Source organism: Pituophis catenifer, unplaced genomic scaffold (assembly GCF_029215685.1).
Source record: "Pituophis catenifer annectens isolate HBS135680 unplaced genomic scaffold, rPitCat1.0.hap2 SCAF_1, whole genome shotgun sequence".
Taxonomy (NCBI): domain Eukaryota; kingdom Metazoa; phylum Chordata; class Lepidosauria; order Squamata; family Colubridae; genus Pituophis; species Pituophis catenifer.
Window position 1 is genome coordinate 7116756 of NW_027256881.1, and position 17204 is coordinate 7133959.

At 43.0% G+C, this 17204-nt stretch overlaps 1 protein-coding gene across 1 annotated transcript in view; it reads right to left on the bottom strand.

The window, feature by feature from the left end:
• Window positions 1-840: 840 nt before the first annotated feature.
• NF1 (neurofibromin 1) overlaps window positions 841-17204 on the bottom strand; it is a 246119-nt gene continuing 229755 nt past the window's right edge. The window contains exons 57-58 of the mRNA XM_070932037.1: window positions 16785-17001; window positions 841-6766 (exon numbers count right to left, since the gene is read on the bottom strand). Of these exons, the coding sequence (XP_070788138.1) occupies window positions 6624-6766; window positions 16785-17001 (360 nt within the window). The 3' untranslated portion in view covers window positions 841-6623. The remainder of the gene's footprint in view (window positions 6767-16784; window positions 17002-17204) is intronic.

Below are 17204 nucleotides of genomic sequence, written 5' to 3' on the forward strand. Positions count from 1 at the left end.
TACCCCTGCATGGCCCCATGGGAGTCTGACAACCAATCAGAACACAAGCTCAAATTCAAAGCCCAAGAGAGGGTATAAAACCCAGGCACTCTCAGTATCTCTGACCTTCTCTGCCCAGGATCTCAAACCGTGTGATCCTGTTCATCAATAAACCTTCTTTCCAAGCAACTTCCATGAATCCAGTGTCTTTTCTCCCATTTGGAACTGAACCCAGAAGGACATTTCTTCCAACAGCATGAAACCCGGTTGGGTAACTTTTGCCAATCATTAGAAAATGATAGTGATTCTAATCCCACTTTAGGCATGAAAACAAATTTGGTGACTTTGGGCCATTTCTTCTCTCTGCCCAACCTCTCTCACAGGGGTGGAGTTGTTGCATTAAAAAGAGGAGGAAAGAGTATTGTGTGTGTTCGCCTCCTTGAATTATTTATAAAAATAATAAAGGTGGGATATAAATAAAATAAAAATTTTTAAAAAATGAAGCACATGCATGAAGTGTGTGTAGGTACTATGCATGTGATGGGAAGGACATTGATTAGAGCAGGGGTCTCCAACCTTGGCAACTTTTAAGACCTGTGGACTTCAATTCCCAGAATTCCTCAATCAGCTTCTGGGAGTTGAAGTCCACAGGTCTTAAAGTTGCCAAGGTTGGAGACCCCTGGATTAGAGAATATTGTCTCTCTGTGATCCATGTCTATCCAAATGTATGCGGATACCCATTCTTCCAGTCACCCAATCATTCATCTTCCAATCTGTAGAGCTCACACATGCATTGCCTTGCAGTAGTAGAGGATCTAGACACAGGGAGGGAGAAAAAAAAATCCAGTTTTCAAAACAGAGTCTTGGAATGGGAAGTAGTAAGGTTTATAATACATGGTGTTAAGTTTATAGTACACAGCATTGCTTCCTTTAAATGACAGAATGCAACAGTGGGAAAGGAGGAAGGTCGTACATTAACCGTTACTAAACACTAAAGATAATCAAATCTTGTTATGTTATACATGTACAGCAACTAACTGCTTTACAAAAAGCAAAATAATACAATATATTGTCACATGTATTTACAGTATAGTAAATATACTTTTTTTTCTGTCAAATTTTACACAAAAATATTTACAGGGTGAATATACGGCATTAAAAAAAGGATGTGGCAAATGCAAAAAAGTGAGTTCTGTTAAAGTCTGTTGCATAACATTAAGACGTGCTTCATGGGGGCGGGGAAGGCAAAATTAAAGCAGAAACGATGTTGGGGTATGGTAGGGCGAAAATGTCTCTAATCCCCCACAAACAGATCCAGAGAAGAGCACCAGCCGTATCCTCAAATATTCCATCCTGTAGCACGTGGGAGTTCAAATGTTCCCTGCTTATGGAAAAGAAAAGGATGCACATCCGAGTTGGAAAGCACAGATGGTTTTAAAGGAATTTTTATGCACACAGGCACACGTTCAAAAAAAAAAAAATTGCATCATGTCTGAAATTCAAAATCAAGGAAGGCAGAAAAACACACAAAACAAAATCCCTGCAACCTGCTAAATATTTACAGTACTTCCAAAGCCCACTCGGAAACTATGCTTTAACAAGGAGTGTCAAAATTTAACTCCCCCCTCCCCCTTGAAGTTCTGTCAGTTCTACACTGCAGGACAAAACTAGGTTTTCATGATACTGAAATCCCACTAGGATTGGTCAGTTGTAACACAGTCAAGTTTCTAGCCCTCTGCCAACACCTGCTGATAACCAGAAGTTGAGACATGCTGGTTGAGAAGTGCAAATTCACACTAGGCTTTGCACAGACAGGAAATCACTCTACTCTCCAGCAAGTTACGCAGGAACGCTTTGTTTCATGGATCTATCCTTTAAAAAGAGAAGGCACATGGATACTCACCAGGCAACTACCCGCTCGGCAAAGGACACACACTTTCCCCCTCTCCTACGCTTGTTGTCATATTTTTGGAGGCAATTTTGATTGGCTGAAGTATCTCGGGTTCCCCCCCCCCATGCCTCCTCCAACTTAAAAAAAAGGAAAAGGAAACTTTTAAAGCAGGCATGTCTGACTTCTCCAACTTTTTAAGATTTGTGGACCTCAACTCCCAGAATCCCTCAGCCAGAACAGCTGGCTGACGAATTTTGGGAGTTGAAGTTCACAGGTCTTAAGGTTGCCAAGATTGGATGGACACCCCTGTTTTAAAGCAAGGGGGCATTTGAGGGTCTACCGTCCGGTGTGGCCGATACCAAGAGGGGAGAAGACAAGAAAAAATGGGGGGAAAGGGCTTCAGCGGGGGGGGGAGACACAGTGGAGAGGATGCTCCCCCTCCCAAAATGAAAGGAAGCAAACAGTTAAGGCACTGAGCAACTTAGCCAGAAGGGGTTGTTTTAAAATAGGAGGGTGCACCACTTCTGCCCCCTGGTGGAGGGAACAAGCATTTCCAGGCTGATTGAGAGGGCAATGTAGGGAGGCTAATTTAGGTTGACATCTTCTAAAACTGCCAATTGTGATCTCAGGGGCTCTCAAGCGGTTCAGTTTTTGTGTTGTCCAAGCTATCTTAGGCACAATTTTTCTATCGGTCTTATTTCAAATCTACACTGGAGAGGATCATACATTTTATCCAGTGGTGGGATTCAAATAATTTAACAACCGGTTCTCTGCCCTAATTATTTCTTCCAATAACCAATTCACCGAACTGCTCAGAAAGTTAACAACCGGTTCTCCCGAAGTGGTGCGAACTGGCTGAATCCCACCACTGATTTTATCCCAACCTGGGTTAACCTTACCATACCCAAAAGTCTTGCAGCATTTTGGAAAGGAAGAGAGAGACTGGGACCCCAACTTCTCTGGCTCGGCTCAGAGAAATGGTCAGGCTGAAACAAGTCACACTTTGGACTGTCTTCCTACAACGCGCTCAATCCTAAACCCAAATTGAGAAAACATGGTTGGCTGGCTGTGTTTCCATAAACAGGCTCAAACAAATACGTACATAGGTAGTCCTCGACTTACAACAGTTTGTTTAGTGACTGTTCAAAGTTACAATGGCCCTGTAAAATGTGACTTATGACCGTTTTTCACAGTTATGACCTTTGTAGCATCCCCATCATCATGTGATCAAAATTCCAAGGTTTGGCAACTGGTTCATATTTATGACCGCTGCTAGGTCACAAGGTTATGTGATCACCTTTTACGACCTTCTCACAAGCAAAATCAATGGGGAAGCCAGATTCACTTAACAACCGGGCTACTAGCTTATCAACTGTAGTGATTCACTTAACAACCGGGGCAAGAAAGGTCATAAAAAGGAGCAAAACTTTAACAAATGTCTCACTTAAGAGAAATGTTGGGCTCAGTTGTGGTCATACGTGGAGGACTAGCTGTGGTTTCAAAGCAGGGGTGTCCAACCTCAGCAACTTTAAGACTTGTGGGCTTCAATTCCCAGAATTCCCCAGCCAGCAACTGAAGTCCACAAGTCTTAAAAAGTTGCCAGAGTTGGACACCCCTGCTTTAAAGTGTTGTCCAAGCTCATCCAGCATGGCTGGGTTTCTGAACCACAAACTCTCCAGCCTTACTTCAGCTCAGATTTGATGTGTGAACCTATCCTGATGGTTTCTAATAAGGGGAGACTTAGCTACATGCCATGGGGAGCACATCTGGGTGCATTCATACTGCTATTCCTGTGCCATGCCTGTCCCTCCCCACAAAACCCCTCTACCACCCCTTTTCTTTGTAAAGCTGAGCCCACAAGACTTCAGAAGGTCCCCTAATACCCAGAAAAGGCTCAAACTTTTTTTCCTCCTGCAGGTGAAAAGCTTCCCAGCTGTGGTCACAGTGGACCGCAAAGATGCTGCAATGAAACTAACTCTAAAAAGGAATTTAAAATGTTCTTACGACTAGTCTGAATCTATGCCTCTTAAAAGTTCCCTCGGCAAAGCAGTTACAGCAACTCAAAAAAAGCTAACTTGACTGGAGATTCTTATTTTTGGATTAGCAGAGGAGGAGGAGGAGGATACAAAGCAGAGGGCTTCTTCTCAACTCCTTCTGGAGTAGGACATTTACTCATCCCAATGTCAATAAGTAACCTAGAGGCTACTGTTATCAGCTTTCGTCAGCTTTTAGAGCAGGGATCTCCAAACCTGGCAATTTTAATCCTTGTGGACTTCAACTCCCAGAATTCCTCAGCCAGCATGGCTAGCTAAAGGATTCTGGGAGGTGGTCCACTAGTCTTAAAAGTTGCCAGGGTTGGAGAGCCCTGCTCTAAAGATATTGGACTACATCTCTCGAAATCCCTAACTAATACCGCCAGCATGTCTCATTCTACAGGTGGAAAACTTTGGCCTCCCTTAATTGATTGATATAAATACAATCTGGTTTCCAAAGTTTCCAGGCAAGACCAAACATCCCATTGGCTGGAAATTTTAGGAGCAGCAGTCCTCCTACATCCAGAAAAGGCCAGTCTAGAATAAACAGGCTTCTTTGGAATAAGATGTTTGGCTTTAGATGGAGCCACCTCTCCAGGTGTGGTTCAGGTTACAGAACGGATGCAGGTAACCAGACGGAAGTCCAAAAGATTTGGGGCCCTTTTTTGAAGAGCCTTCCTTGACTGCCAGGGAAACTTCCCCAACTCACCGACGTTTCTTGGCACTCAGTGATAATCCACTTGGCTTCCACCTTTCCACACCACTGATTTTGGCATGTGGTTGTGTCATCTGTGTGGCACATGGAGCAATTTTGGCAGAGTAGGTGTAACTTCTCCAAAACAATCGGATTTGGCACGACAACATACATCACAAAGAGACCAGGAAAGAACCTGAGTCTTGGGACAATGCTGGGCCTCTTCGGAATACAGAAATCTTCACTTAAAGCCTGAAGGAACTTCCTCTTCCATCTTCTCCACTCGTGCTTCAATTAATTCGGCTACAGATCCAATGGACCAAGGGAATCCTCTCTTTCCCAATCAACTTCTTGTGACTTTTCTTGGTTTGGCAGACAGTTGGCATCTGACACTGTATTCGCAGCCCACCTCCCCTGACGTAACAAGATTCAACAGTTCTTCTCCGTACTGATACAATAAAAGCAATTATTTTTATATATACAAAAACACAACTACGCGTTGAATGAATTGCTAATATAACATGCTACCTGACAGTAATAAATCTGGACCTTCATTGTACCATCTCTGAAAGATTTAGCTGTGGAATTTCACTTACTGAAAATCCGCACTGAAAGTTCATTACAGGGGCCTTAGGGGTAGTTTGGTTATTTGTGGAGGAGTGGGAGTATAACTTTCAACAGTTAATTCATTTCTGGGGGGTTTTTTCCCTGTTTAAAATCAAGAGGTGATGGCTTTCCAAATTCAGACAGATGGAGCCTTTTTGGACAAAGTTGGCATGGTAAAGCTAGTATGTTTTGTTGTTTTGTCGGCTGAGGCTTCTCAAACTTGGTGGTGCTTGGTGGAAAGCAAGTGTCAAAATGTCAGAGAAAACAGCAAATCTAGGATATTCCACTTTCTTTTCGCCATAAAATTCCGGGGGGTGGTTATGGGCCACCGATTTTTCTCTGTTTATTACTTCTATTTTACTGTGAAGTGTATGCAGCATAGCAATCAAAAAATGTTCTATAAAAGCACTTACCATAATTTAGGTCAGCCAGAAGGGTGTATATGTGTGTATGAGAGTGTGTGTGTGTGTGTGTGTGTGTGTGTGTGTGTGTGTGTGTGTGTGCATGCAGGTATCCATGCACAGTTTGTCTAGGCTCTAGGGAATCTAAAAAACAAAGTGATGGAAAGTTTAACAAAACTCAAAGAGTTTGTTCAATCTTGCACAAGGTGCTATTTTTGGAAGCATCAAGGGATACACCATCTCCTCAAATATCTAGCTCAGTATTTCTCAACCATGGCAAATTCCACAGCTAGCGGGGCCATTGAAGAGAATTCTGGGTGTTGAAGTCCACACACCTGGAAATTGCCATGGTTAGGGAACACCGGTCTAGATGATCAAATAAAGGAGTATATCTTGACCATCTAAACTGTGTTCCCCTTACAACTTACAACATTCAGAACTGGGCTCAGAGGACCAGTAAAAGGAAGTCCACAGCTAAAGAGGACTCTACACTATGCAAGTTTATTGGCCCAAAAAAATCTCACTAGTGTGCAAACAAGATTGAATATTAACACTTTAAAAAGTAGACACAAAATAAGCTGTAAAAAAAGAAACACCTCCCCCCAAATCAAAATAATCCCTCAATTTACAAAAAGAAAAAAAATATGAAGCTATCCGAAGGAAGATGACCATGATTTCTGTGTCTTCGGATACAATTATCATCACTTCTGCCTATAATTCATTTTATTTTTTTCCAGTTCCTCACGTAGTCCCACTCGTCAGCTTTGAAATCACTGGTTTTGAAAATGATCAGAGGAGGAGCAAGTCTTTAAAAAAAAAAAAAAAGGCAGCTGTATGAAATCGAAGTGAAAATCCAAAATAAATGTACAAGAACCGTTTCAAAAGTTAATTGCCTGGCACCATGTTGGACAGGGGTGAGGAGGTGGGAGGATCAAATTTAAGTGCGGCATGATTGTTTTGGGGAAGTGGGGCCAGAGGGAATAAGTCAGGTTTTTGTTTTTTTAAAAAAGGAAAAAGCTTCACATCATCTTCTTAACACTGTGGCGCTTGAAACTGCCGGTGCTCCGTTGCTTCTGCACTTGGCTAGCTGAGCCATGGCGAGTCCTTCCGCTGTTGGCGTGTGCGGCTGTTGGAGACAGTTCCACGTTCTCCTTGTCGATTCCTTGAAAAAAAAGAAATGCATCAAGAAAGAAAGAGGCACCGGTACGCAAATGAGCGTAAAACCTTGGGCGGTTGATTATACAAATGGTAAAATAAGGTAACTTGGCTGCATCAAGGGTGTTTCAAAAGGAAGGAAGGAAGGAAGGAAGGAAGGAAGGAAGGAAGGAAGGAAGGAAGGAAGGAAGGAGTGCATAGAAGTGCATATGGAGCCGAATTGAACTGGAAGGCAGCAGAAACCTAAGCACTCCCCACATTCTTGGGGTCCAACCTCCAACCTCCAACCATCCTGCTGGCTACCAAACATAGGTAGCTCAGGCTACTGGTACCACCCAGTTCCAGGGAAATGGACTGCATAACTTTTAAATTTATATATCTATATCTATATCTATGGAATCCTTGTGGCTTGCAAGATCAGGCACTGGGAAAGGAGCAGTTAAGAGGCAATCTGGGTGCTTCTTGAGTTTAAAGTCCACCATATCCCCTAAGATGGAGAGCACCCTATTTTTCAGAGATTTAAAGACCAGCGTTTTGGATAGGTTTGTACCTATTTCCACCATTAAATCCTTTCTTCTCTCCTTAAGCAGGGGAATATCAATCCAATTTAGGGAGGAATTTAAAAATGAAATGGGTACCCTGCAAAAACTTCAGAAACGTTTTCAAGGGGGGGGGGAACCATCGTGTCCAGTTGCCTTTTGGAAAACACCTTTTGGGACCGCCATGGCTTGGATGATTGAGCATCTTCATAGATTATCTGTCAGGGCAACACTTATGAGAAGGGAAGTCACAGAATACAAAATGGAGGCCTGAAGGTTTGTGGGGCGAGGGCTAAGGATTGAAACGCTGACTCAAAACCTTCCCACCAAAAAGTATTTCATTTTTTTTTTTAAAAAAGAGGGATCATCTAGTTCCAGCTCAGTTTGTGATTCAACAAGAGGTCGCAACCCCTCCATTTCTGTGCTCCGGCTAACCCCCAAATACTCTGTCCCCCCCCCCTTTCAGTATAAATTAAGGGTGTGAACTGAATCTTACCCAAAGGATATGTAACTTGCATCTCTTTCTGGAGAGAGAGTATATTTGAGATTTTAAATCAGGGGCCAGTCCCACCTTGGGACTTTTAAGATTTGTAGACTTCTACGGTACTCCCAGAATTCCACAACCAGTCAAAGTCGCCAAGGTGGGACAATCCTGTTTTAAATCAAATGAATGTGAGGGGATAAGAAAAGGTTTGGAAGGAAAGAGAGAAATGGGTCAGGAAATGAGAAAAAGGAAGAGGATGGAAAGAGAAGTTCAAATACTCCTACGAGAAGATGTAAGCTAACATTCACGGGGAGAAAATTATAGAAATGGTTCAAAGGACTTAAGTATTCTCTAAAGAAGGAAGAATAAAGTATTGACAGCTTTTGGGAGCAGAATTTTTTTAAAAAGTCAACTACGGGATTAAGACAGAACATATATGCAGATATGGGGGGGGAATAGAATTATTTCCTTCTTTCTCCTATCACTTTAAAACTGGGGACCATCCAAATATTTAAAAAGATATGGAGCAGATAGGAGAATGTCCCTAATATACGGTAACTCAGAATCTCCTAGGGGAGAGCCATTTAGTAATTGTCTGTAACCCGAATATCATAGCCAGATGGAACTATCTTCAATCTCCAGGGCTAATATAGTTAGTCCTTGACTTAGAATCACGACTGAGCCCAACATTTCTGTTGCTATGCAAGACAGTTGTTAAGTGAGTTTTGCCCCAGTTTACAATCTTTTCTTGCCACGGTTGTTAAGTGAATCTGGCTTCCTCGTTGACTCTGCTTATCAGAAGGTTGCAAAAGCTGATCACATGACCCCAGGACACTGCAACCGTCATAAATATGAGCCACTTGACAAGTGTCTGAATTTTGATCACATGACCCTGGAGAATGCTGTTGTGTGAAAAATGGTCACAGTCCACCTTTTTCAGTGCTGTTGTAACTGACCGGTTACTAAATGAACGGTTGTAAGTCAAGGACTACCTGTACATTGTCTTAACAAAGATGGGTGGTTTAGCAAGGAGGAAGAATGAGGTTTGCCAGTGTTTAAGAAGAAACTTATCATTCAGTCCCATCCTAGAGTTGGAATTACCTGCTATAATCATTTTTGAACTTGGGGATTATCAGTTATCAGTTTGGAAAGCCGATTCTTGAAGGTGATTTGAGAAATGCAGGGTACGGGGGATGTACATTGATTACAGGTGAGACTTATGTTTGGTCTTTTGGACGTTTGTTTGTGGATGTTTCACTCCCCAACAGTGCACTGAGGATGCTACCTAGTTGGGTAATGAAATGTCTACAAACAAAGGTTCTACATTTAGGCAAGAAAAACCAAATGCACAGGTACCGTATATGTGGTACCTTGCTCAATAGTAGTAACTGTGAGAGGGATCTTGGAGTCCTAGTAGACAACTATTTAAATATGAGCCAGCAGTGTGCTGCAGCTGCCAGAAAGGCCAACACATTTGCATAAACAGAGGAATAGAATCAAGACCACATGAAGTGTTGATACCACTTTATAAGGCCTTGGGAAGGCCACACTTGGAATACTGCATCCAGTTTTGGTCACCATGATGTAAAAAAGATGTGGAGACTCTAGAAAGAGTGCAGAGAAGAGCAACAAAGATGATTAGGGGACTGGAGGCTAAAACATATGAAGAACAGTTGCAGGAACTGGGTATGTCTAGCTTAATGAAAAGAAGGACTAGGGGAGACATGATAGCAGTCTTCCAATATCTCAGGGGTTGCCACAAAGAAGAGGGAGTCAAACTATGTTCCAAAGCCCCTGAGGGCAGGACAAGAAGCAATGGGTGGAAACTAATCAAGGAGAGAAGCAACTTAGAAATAAGGAGAAATTTCCTGACAGTTAGAACAATTAATCAGTGGAACAACTTGCCTGCAGAAGTTGTGAATGCTCCAAAACTGGACGTTTTTAAGAAGATGTTAGATAACCATTTGTCTGAAGTGGTGTAAGGTTTCCTGCCTAAGCAGGGGGTTGGACTAGAAGACCTCCAAGGTCCCTTCCAACTCTGTTATTCTATTCTATTCTAAACAATCAAGCTCTGAGACCATCAAGAACTCCACCAAAGAGACAGGTTCCAGACGGATTCAAACAGTAACTTCTCAGAAAGTCTTCCACCATGGCTAACACTTCTCAGATGGACTTCCACCACAGCTAAAGCTTCTCAGATGAACTTCCACCACTGCTGAAGCAACGTGGTTCATGCTAACTTTCCTATTAACCCAACCTTCTTAGAAAGATAAGGACCGGGGATGGAGTTGTGACTCAACAATGGCAGAGCTCCAGAATTCACTACACTTCCACCTTGCCTCGCTCCAATCCCCAAAGTGTAGAGTTTAACATGCACAAAGGACTCTAACTAGAATTAGCAGGGCAAGGATCAGTCTTTCCAAGAAATGAAAGCAAGATTTGACTGTTGATTCTGTAACATCAGCTCCAAACTAATGTCCTGCCCCGAATATGGACAAGAAAGGGAATAAAGGGGAGACTGAGTTGTCAAAATGTAGCACGGAGTCCTTGCAGAACTGTGCAAGGACGAACAGTTCTTGTAATCCTTTGGCTAGCTTCCCCAGGTGTTACTCGGATTAGTATGTCCTGCAGTAGGAAAAGAAATATATACCCACTATATTCTTGGCAGCAATTGTGTGAGTTGCCACTTTTTCTGCATGTAAATAAGTCTGCCCAGAGGCAAGGTTTTTACTGATGATAATCTGAAAACCTCAAAGAAACGGGGGACAAATATTGGGGTTAAGAAACAAAGCAATTCTTATTAAATTGAGTCTCTGTGATAACCTCACAGAACAGACATTTTCCCTGAGTGAACAGCTTCCTCTCCGCTACTCTTCTCCTCAGAGATTGCAATGATTTGAGCAGTTACAAGTAGGTGAGACATATCTGTGACACATGGAGGTGATTTGGTAGCTAATTGTGTGCTAAGCCACATCTCCAGGGGTGGGCTTCAAAAAGGGGTTCTCTGCCCTGTTGCTGGGTGGGCGTGGCCATGTTGGGCGTGGCCTAGTCGGCCTCCTGCACCACAGTGGGGAGGGGGCATTTCTGCCCTCCCTGGGCTCTGGAGGCTTTCTTCGAACCTCCGGGAGGGCGAAAACGGCCTTCCCAGTCTCCGAAGGCCCTCTGGAGGCTGGAAACGGGTCCATTTCTGGCCTTCCCAAACTTCCAGGAGGCCCATTTTTCGCCCTCCCCGAGCCTCCGCACGGGCCCTGCACTTACCTGCATCCAAAATGGGCCGCATGGGGACTCCTGGAAAGGGCGGGGCTGGGTGGGTGGGACCAGCCAGGAGTGGGATTTGGGGGTTCTCTGAACTGCACACAATCTTAGCTAGAGGTTCTCCCGAACCCCTGCGGACCCCCAGCAGCCCATCCTTGCACATCTCTCATAATCCCCAAGGCCATGCTGGCTCAGAACTATGGCAGTTGTGCTCCAACATGCCTGGAATGTCCTAGATTCAATAATGGTTTGGATCTGGGTCTCTGTTATGAGAGAGATCCAAACAACTTCACCCTCTTAAACATCAAGATTTTGGAGCTAGGAAGACCACAGAATAAGGAGAGCAATGCTAGCAAAGAAAAACCAGTGAAGAATACATCCATTAAAGTTGGTAACCCAAAGAGCCAAAGGGAACTTCTATTCAGGAGCCCTGGTGGCGCAGGGGTTAGAATGTAGTATTGCAGGCTGACTCTGCCCACAGCCTGGAGTTCGATCCTGACAGGGCTCAAGGTTGACTCAGTCCTCCAGCCTTCTGCAGTCGGTAACACCAGGACCCAGATTGTTGGGGGCAAGATGCTGATGCTATAAACCACTTAAAGAGTGCTGTAAAGCACCATGGGACGGTATATATGTCTGAGTGTTATTGCTATTGCTATTGTTCTGCCTCTGAATACCAGTCCCTGCAGAACAATGGCCAAAAAGATTCCTTGAGTTGGGCCTTTCTGGGAAAAAGTCTGCAGGACTCAACTGGGATCCTTGCCTTTTTCAAACTTCATCATAAGATCTCAATGGGGTAGGATTTCACTGTTTTCTAAGACTCTGCTTTTCCTGTAACAATGATATTATTTGCTAAAATCCAAGACACCAGTCCAGAATGACCTCCGAATCTATGCCTCGGAGGCGCACCAACATTTTGGGGGTGAAGGTTGCACGTGGCACTCCAGGGAAACACTCCCAAAAGTGGATAGGCCAGGGCAGAAACTAAATTTGATGTAAAACTTGAGTAACATTAAAATCACCTAAATTTGTGTTCTCTCCCTGTGTATTTAATAATTTATTTGTTCTACTTCATTTGGTTTGGATTTTATTGAAGTGATGCATTCCACAGGAATAAGAGGCAGGTCAGTGCAGATGTGTTGTGTGAGAGAAAGAGGGTGAAGGCAGTTCCTCCGTAATACCGTATTTCCCCGAAAATAAGACCCCGAAAAAGTCTTATATTAATTTTTGCTCCAAAAGACGCATTAGGGCTTATTTTTTTGATTAGGTCTTATTTTTGGGGAAATACAGTACTAAATGCATCCATCTGGCTGACAATCTTAACTGGGGCTTATTTTGGGGATAGAATTTATATTACGAGCATCCTGAAAAATCATGCTAGGACTTATTTTCCGGTTGGGTCTTATTTTCGGGGAAACAGGGTAGTTCCCAGGGAACTACTATATAGTAGATGCAGATAGTAGAGTGCTTAGCCTGGCAAGTTTCTATTTATAGGTGTGGAGCAATAAAGAGCTCACCACATGTCTTTCTCGGTTTTAGGGCCTTACATCAATCTTGCCAACTTGAAGCACTGCCATATACTCTGAGAATTATTACCTGTTTTCACTCTCTTTCTCTCACACAACATATCAGGACTGAGCTGTCTCTTATTCCTCTTGCCATGCATGCCCCCTCCCTCTTGGGAATCCAATCCACTACAGTCCATCATATATGGCAACTTTTGAAGAAAGTATGAGAAATACCCCGGAGGCTTTGGAAGGGAATAGAACTAGAGGTTAAGTGATCTCCATCAGAGATGGAATAGACATCCACTCGAGGCCCAATTCATCCTGCTGCTCTTGAACATGCCCTGTCTCTTCAACATGGGAGCAGAAGCATTGGGCTCAGGCATTGGAGTTCTGCATTTCCCTTTGTCAAAGGAATCATAGAATCATAGGACCAGAAGGGACCTTGGAGGTCTTCTACTGAAATCCCTTGCCCAAGATAGGAGTCCTTAAATCATCCCACACAAATGTTTGTCCAATCTTTTTTTTTTTTGAAAGCAATGGAGCTCCAGGAGACAAGCCGTTCTCACTGACAGGAAATCCCTCCTTATTTCCAGGTTGAATTTCCCTCTGATGAGGTCCCATCCATTGCTTCGTGTCCCGCCCTTGGGTGCAATGGAGAATAAATGGACACCCTCCTTCCCTGTGATAAGTCCTTCAACTGGGTAGACATCTTTTGACTAGCCATGTTACCCACACACACACAAAATTCCTTTCATTTTCCCAAAGCAATAGCTCATGCAAGTGGAATGGAACAGATGGAAGGGGAGGAGCAGAAAGAGTTAGAGAATGTGTACCTGGGCGAGGAAGGTTGGATGAAAACGGCTGATTTAGAGCAAGGCAGAGATGCTTCACAGACACAAGATGAGAGAGGTAAGATGAGCGATCAACAGTCAGGATTCGGGGAAAGATACAAAACATTTACTGGACAGGGATAATGTGTACATCTCTCTATCCCTCCCGGTGTCCTTCCCCTGCCCAACTCAAGCATTCATTCTCACTTCTACACAAATCGGATATATGGAAAACCCTCAACACGTTTTTGTTTGAACGGTGCACTTTGCAAGAGGAGAAACATTGGAGAAAGCCTGGCTCAGGTCCCAGGAAGAAGCAAGCAAAACCACTCACTTGATGCAGCTATCATATGTCAAAAAGAGACAGTGAAGAAAAAGTTCCTTTTTGCTGTCTCTAGCCCACTGTTTCTCAATCTTGACAACTTTTAAGATGTGTGGACTTCCAGCTCCTAGAATTCCCCAGCTAGCATGACGGTTGAGGAATTCTGGGAGTTGAAGTCCACGCATCTTAAACGTTGCCAAGGTTAAGAAACCCTGTCCTTAGTCTAAAGCAGAGAGTCTTATTGGAACTCCCAAAGAAACCTTAGGTAGACGAAGTAGACACTATTATACATTGAAATAATGGAAAATACTTGTAGCTTGGGTTTTAGATTTTGGCAGTGGTTTGCTCTCCAAAGCTTGTTTCAATTTAGTTTCTGAACGTTTCGTTACCAGACTAGATAACATCATCACAGGATTTTCTTGTCCTATTCTCCTTCGCTTATAAAATGTCTTGTGTGCCAGTTGGGTCAGTTGGTCGTGTGATTGGTTGTTCGTTTGGAGCTATATTTAAATTCTGAACAGCAACAGGAGAACCAATCAGCTGCTCAGAATTTAAATATAGCTCCAAACGAACAACCAATCACACGACCAACTGACCCAACTGGCACACAAGACATTTTATAAGCGAAGGAGAATAGGATAAGAAATTCTGCTGATGACGTTACCTAGTCTGGTAACGAAACGTTCAGAAACTAAATTGAAACAAGCTTGGACAGCAAACCACTGCCAAAATTATTATACATTCTCCAAAAACTTCCAGGACTCCCAAAATTTTTCATAATTCCTTCTATGATTGAAGCAACCCCATTTGGACAAATCAAGAGATTTTGCCCAGTGTCTTTGACTAAAAGTTTTCCCTCTGCTTCTGATGTAACTTTAGGAAATGTAGAGCAGATACTTGGTCCTGCTTCTCGCAGCTGCAGCTCTGAACCTGCCTTCTTATTGGCCATTATTGCTTCAGACATTTACTTTAGGAATCAAAGTTCTGGAAAATTCCTGCTTTCTCGATTTTTGTTTTTCATGAAAAACCCACTGCCCTCGCCCATCAAGAGGAATGACATAGGAATTAACCACATAGAAACAAAAGGTAAGTCAGGGAGAGTTGAAAACCAATTTCTACATTTTTCTTTACAGTAATTCCATGAATGCTTTCAGGTAATGGACAACTGTATTTTACATGGAACAAGAGAGAAATCATGCAGCCACTTGTCACACTGAAGTACAAACCGGAAGGGGCTTAAACTATTTCTGTGTTCATATAACACAACTAACAAGTCAGCTGGGTAGGGAACAGCAATAATAATCAAACAAGAAAATACTGTCAAACTCTTCACTAAGGCTGCATTACTATTACCATTAGTCTTCTCATTGTTCCTATCACCAATCTCCTCCCACTTATGACTGCATGACTATAACGTTGTTGCTTGTATCGTTAGGATTTATATTTAATGTTTCCTGGTTGCTTATTTGTACCCTATGACTATCATTGAGTGTTGTACCTTATGATTCTTGACTAATGTATCTTGTCCTTTTATGTACACTGAGAGCATATGCATCAAAGACAAACTCCTTGTGCGTCCAATCACACTTGGCCAATAAAGAATTCTATTCTATTCTATTCTATTCTATTCTATTCTATTCTATTCTATTCTATTCTATTCTATTCTATTCTATTCTATTCTACTCTACTCTACTCTACTCTACTCTACTCTACTCTACTCTACTCTACTCTTGTTCCTGTTCCTGTTCCTGTTCCTGTTCCTGTTCCTGTTCCTGTTCCTGTTCCTGTTCCTATTCCTATTCCTATTCTGGTCTGGTCTGGTCTGGTCTAGAAGCCTAGTGCCAAATCAACAACATGTATCTTGCTAACCCACTACCTGGGAGAAAAGCCAGCTCTTACCAGCTTTCTAGAAAGCGAAGAGATTGCAAGCTTGTTGGATTATCAGGGAAAGGATGTTTCACGGCACAGGAGCTGCTACAGAAAAGATATGCTTCCTAGCTACCACTAGATGGCGATATTTGAGGGAAGAAAGGGACCTGGAAGGTGTCTGTCACTCTTAACTTGGCTGCTGGGGCCTACCCAAAGATGCTTTTTCAAGAGGCAACTGGACTTTCTTGTTTTTTCTTCTGAAGACGTTTTGCTTCTCATCCAAGAAGCTTCTTCAGCTTTGACAGGATAGTGGGGAGATGAAGAAGCTTCTTGGATGAGAAGCAAAATGTCTTCCAGTTGTTCAGTCGTCTCCTGAAAAAAGCACCTTTGGGAAAACCATAACCTGGATGACTGAGAATCTCTACAGACTGCTAGGGATCTAATTAAGGAACTTCCAAGAAAAAAACAACACCCCTACCAACACTGACAGGGCAAGCCACTAGTACACTATAAATAGAGAGCAAACCCTATTCCAGGGGTGGGCAACTATGGCCCTTTTATGACTTGTGGCCTTCAACTCCCAGAATTCCTGAGCCAGCCATGTTAGCTCAGGAATTCTGGGAATTGAAGTCCACAAGTCATAAAAGGGCCATAGTTGCCCACCTCTGCCCTATTCCTTTCTAGCATTGAAGGTATTACCTGGTTGGGTAATGAAACGTCTGCAAGAAAACTACCAAGCTCAGAGAGCACCAAGGACTTCCACAGCTGCATCACCGAACTGGATAATTGCACTGCAAAGCTTATTTTGTATGGTAATAGGTGTGAGTTAGGAACAAGCCCCAATTTGTTTTAGGCAAGAATATTATATTTTTGAAGGTAAAAATAATCTGTGACTCTGTACCTGTGCAACTAGCTGATCCTCCAATTATCACACAACCTTTAAAAATACTAGTAAGGGAAAGATGAAGAATAGTGTGGGGACACCATCAATTTTGATGTTCTGGCTATGTATTCACCGGAAATTAAATATATTAGTTGATTCTTCAATCCAAGCTGATGGGTCTCCTTAAATAAGTGGGAGTGCCAAACCTACTGAAGATAGGGACTTCTGGTGCAATGGGTGAGAGAAAGGATCCAACACCCACTACCCAAGGACCCAATGGCTCAAACCAGAATTGGAATGGGATGGACCTCAGATTGAGAAATGGATGGCAAACTGACCTGGGGAATGCTGGGAAGTTGCAAGTGAGGTCATGGAATTTGAAAGGTTCAGGTTTGCAGTGATGCTGAGCTGGCTCTGCACTGCAGGAGGGTAAGGAGATGTTGGGGTTAGAAGGGACTCTTCACTGATTTCCTCGTCCATTCCAGGCAAGTAGGTATCGATCAAGGCGTCAAGGAACTTCACAATCAGCTCAGCATAGTCGGGTATTTGACTTTGCTAGAAGAAAATGAAAAAAGAATGAACTTCCTATTTCTTGTTTGTTCTTTTGCTTTTGGTGGTGTCCTTGGTGGTTTCTGAGCTTGGTTTTTTTTCCTTGCAGACGTTTTGTTACCCAACTAGGTAACATAATCAGTGCTGGAAGAGAGTGGCTTCTGTTCTCTGTTTATGCATAAGTAGCCTGCCCTGTTGATATGGGTGAG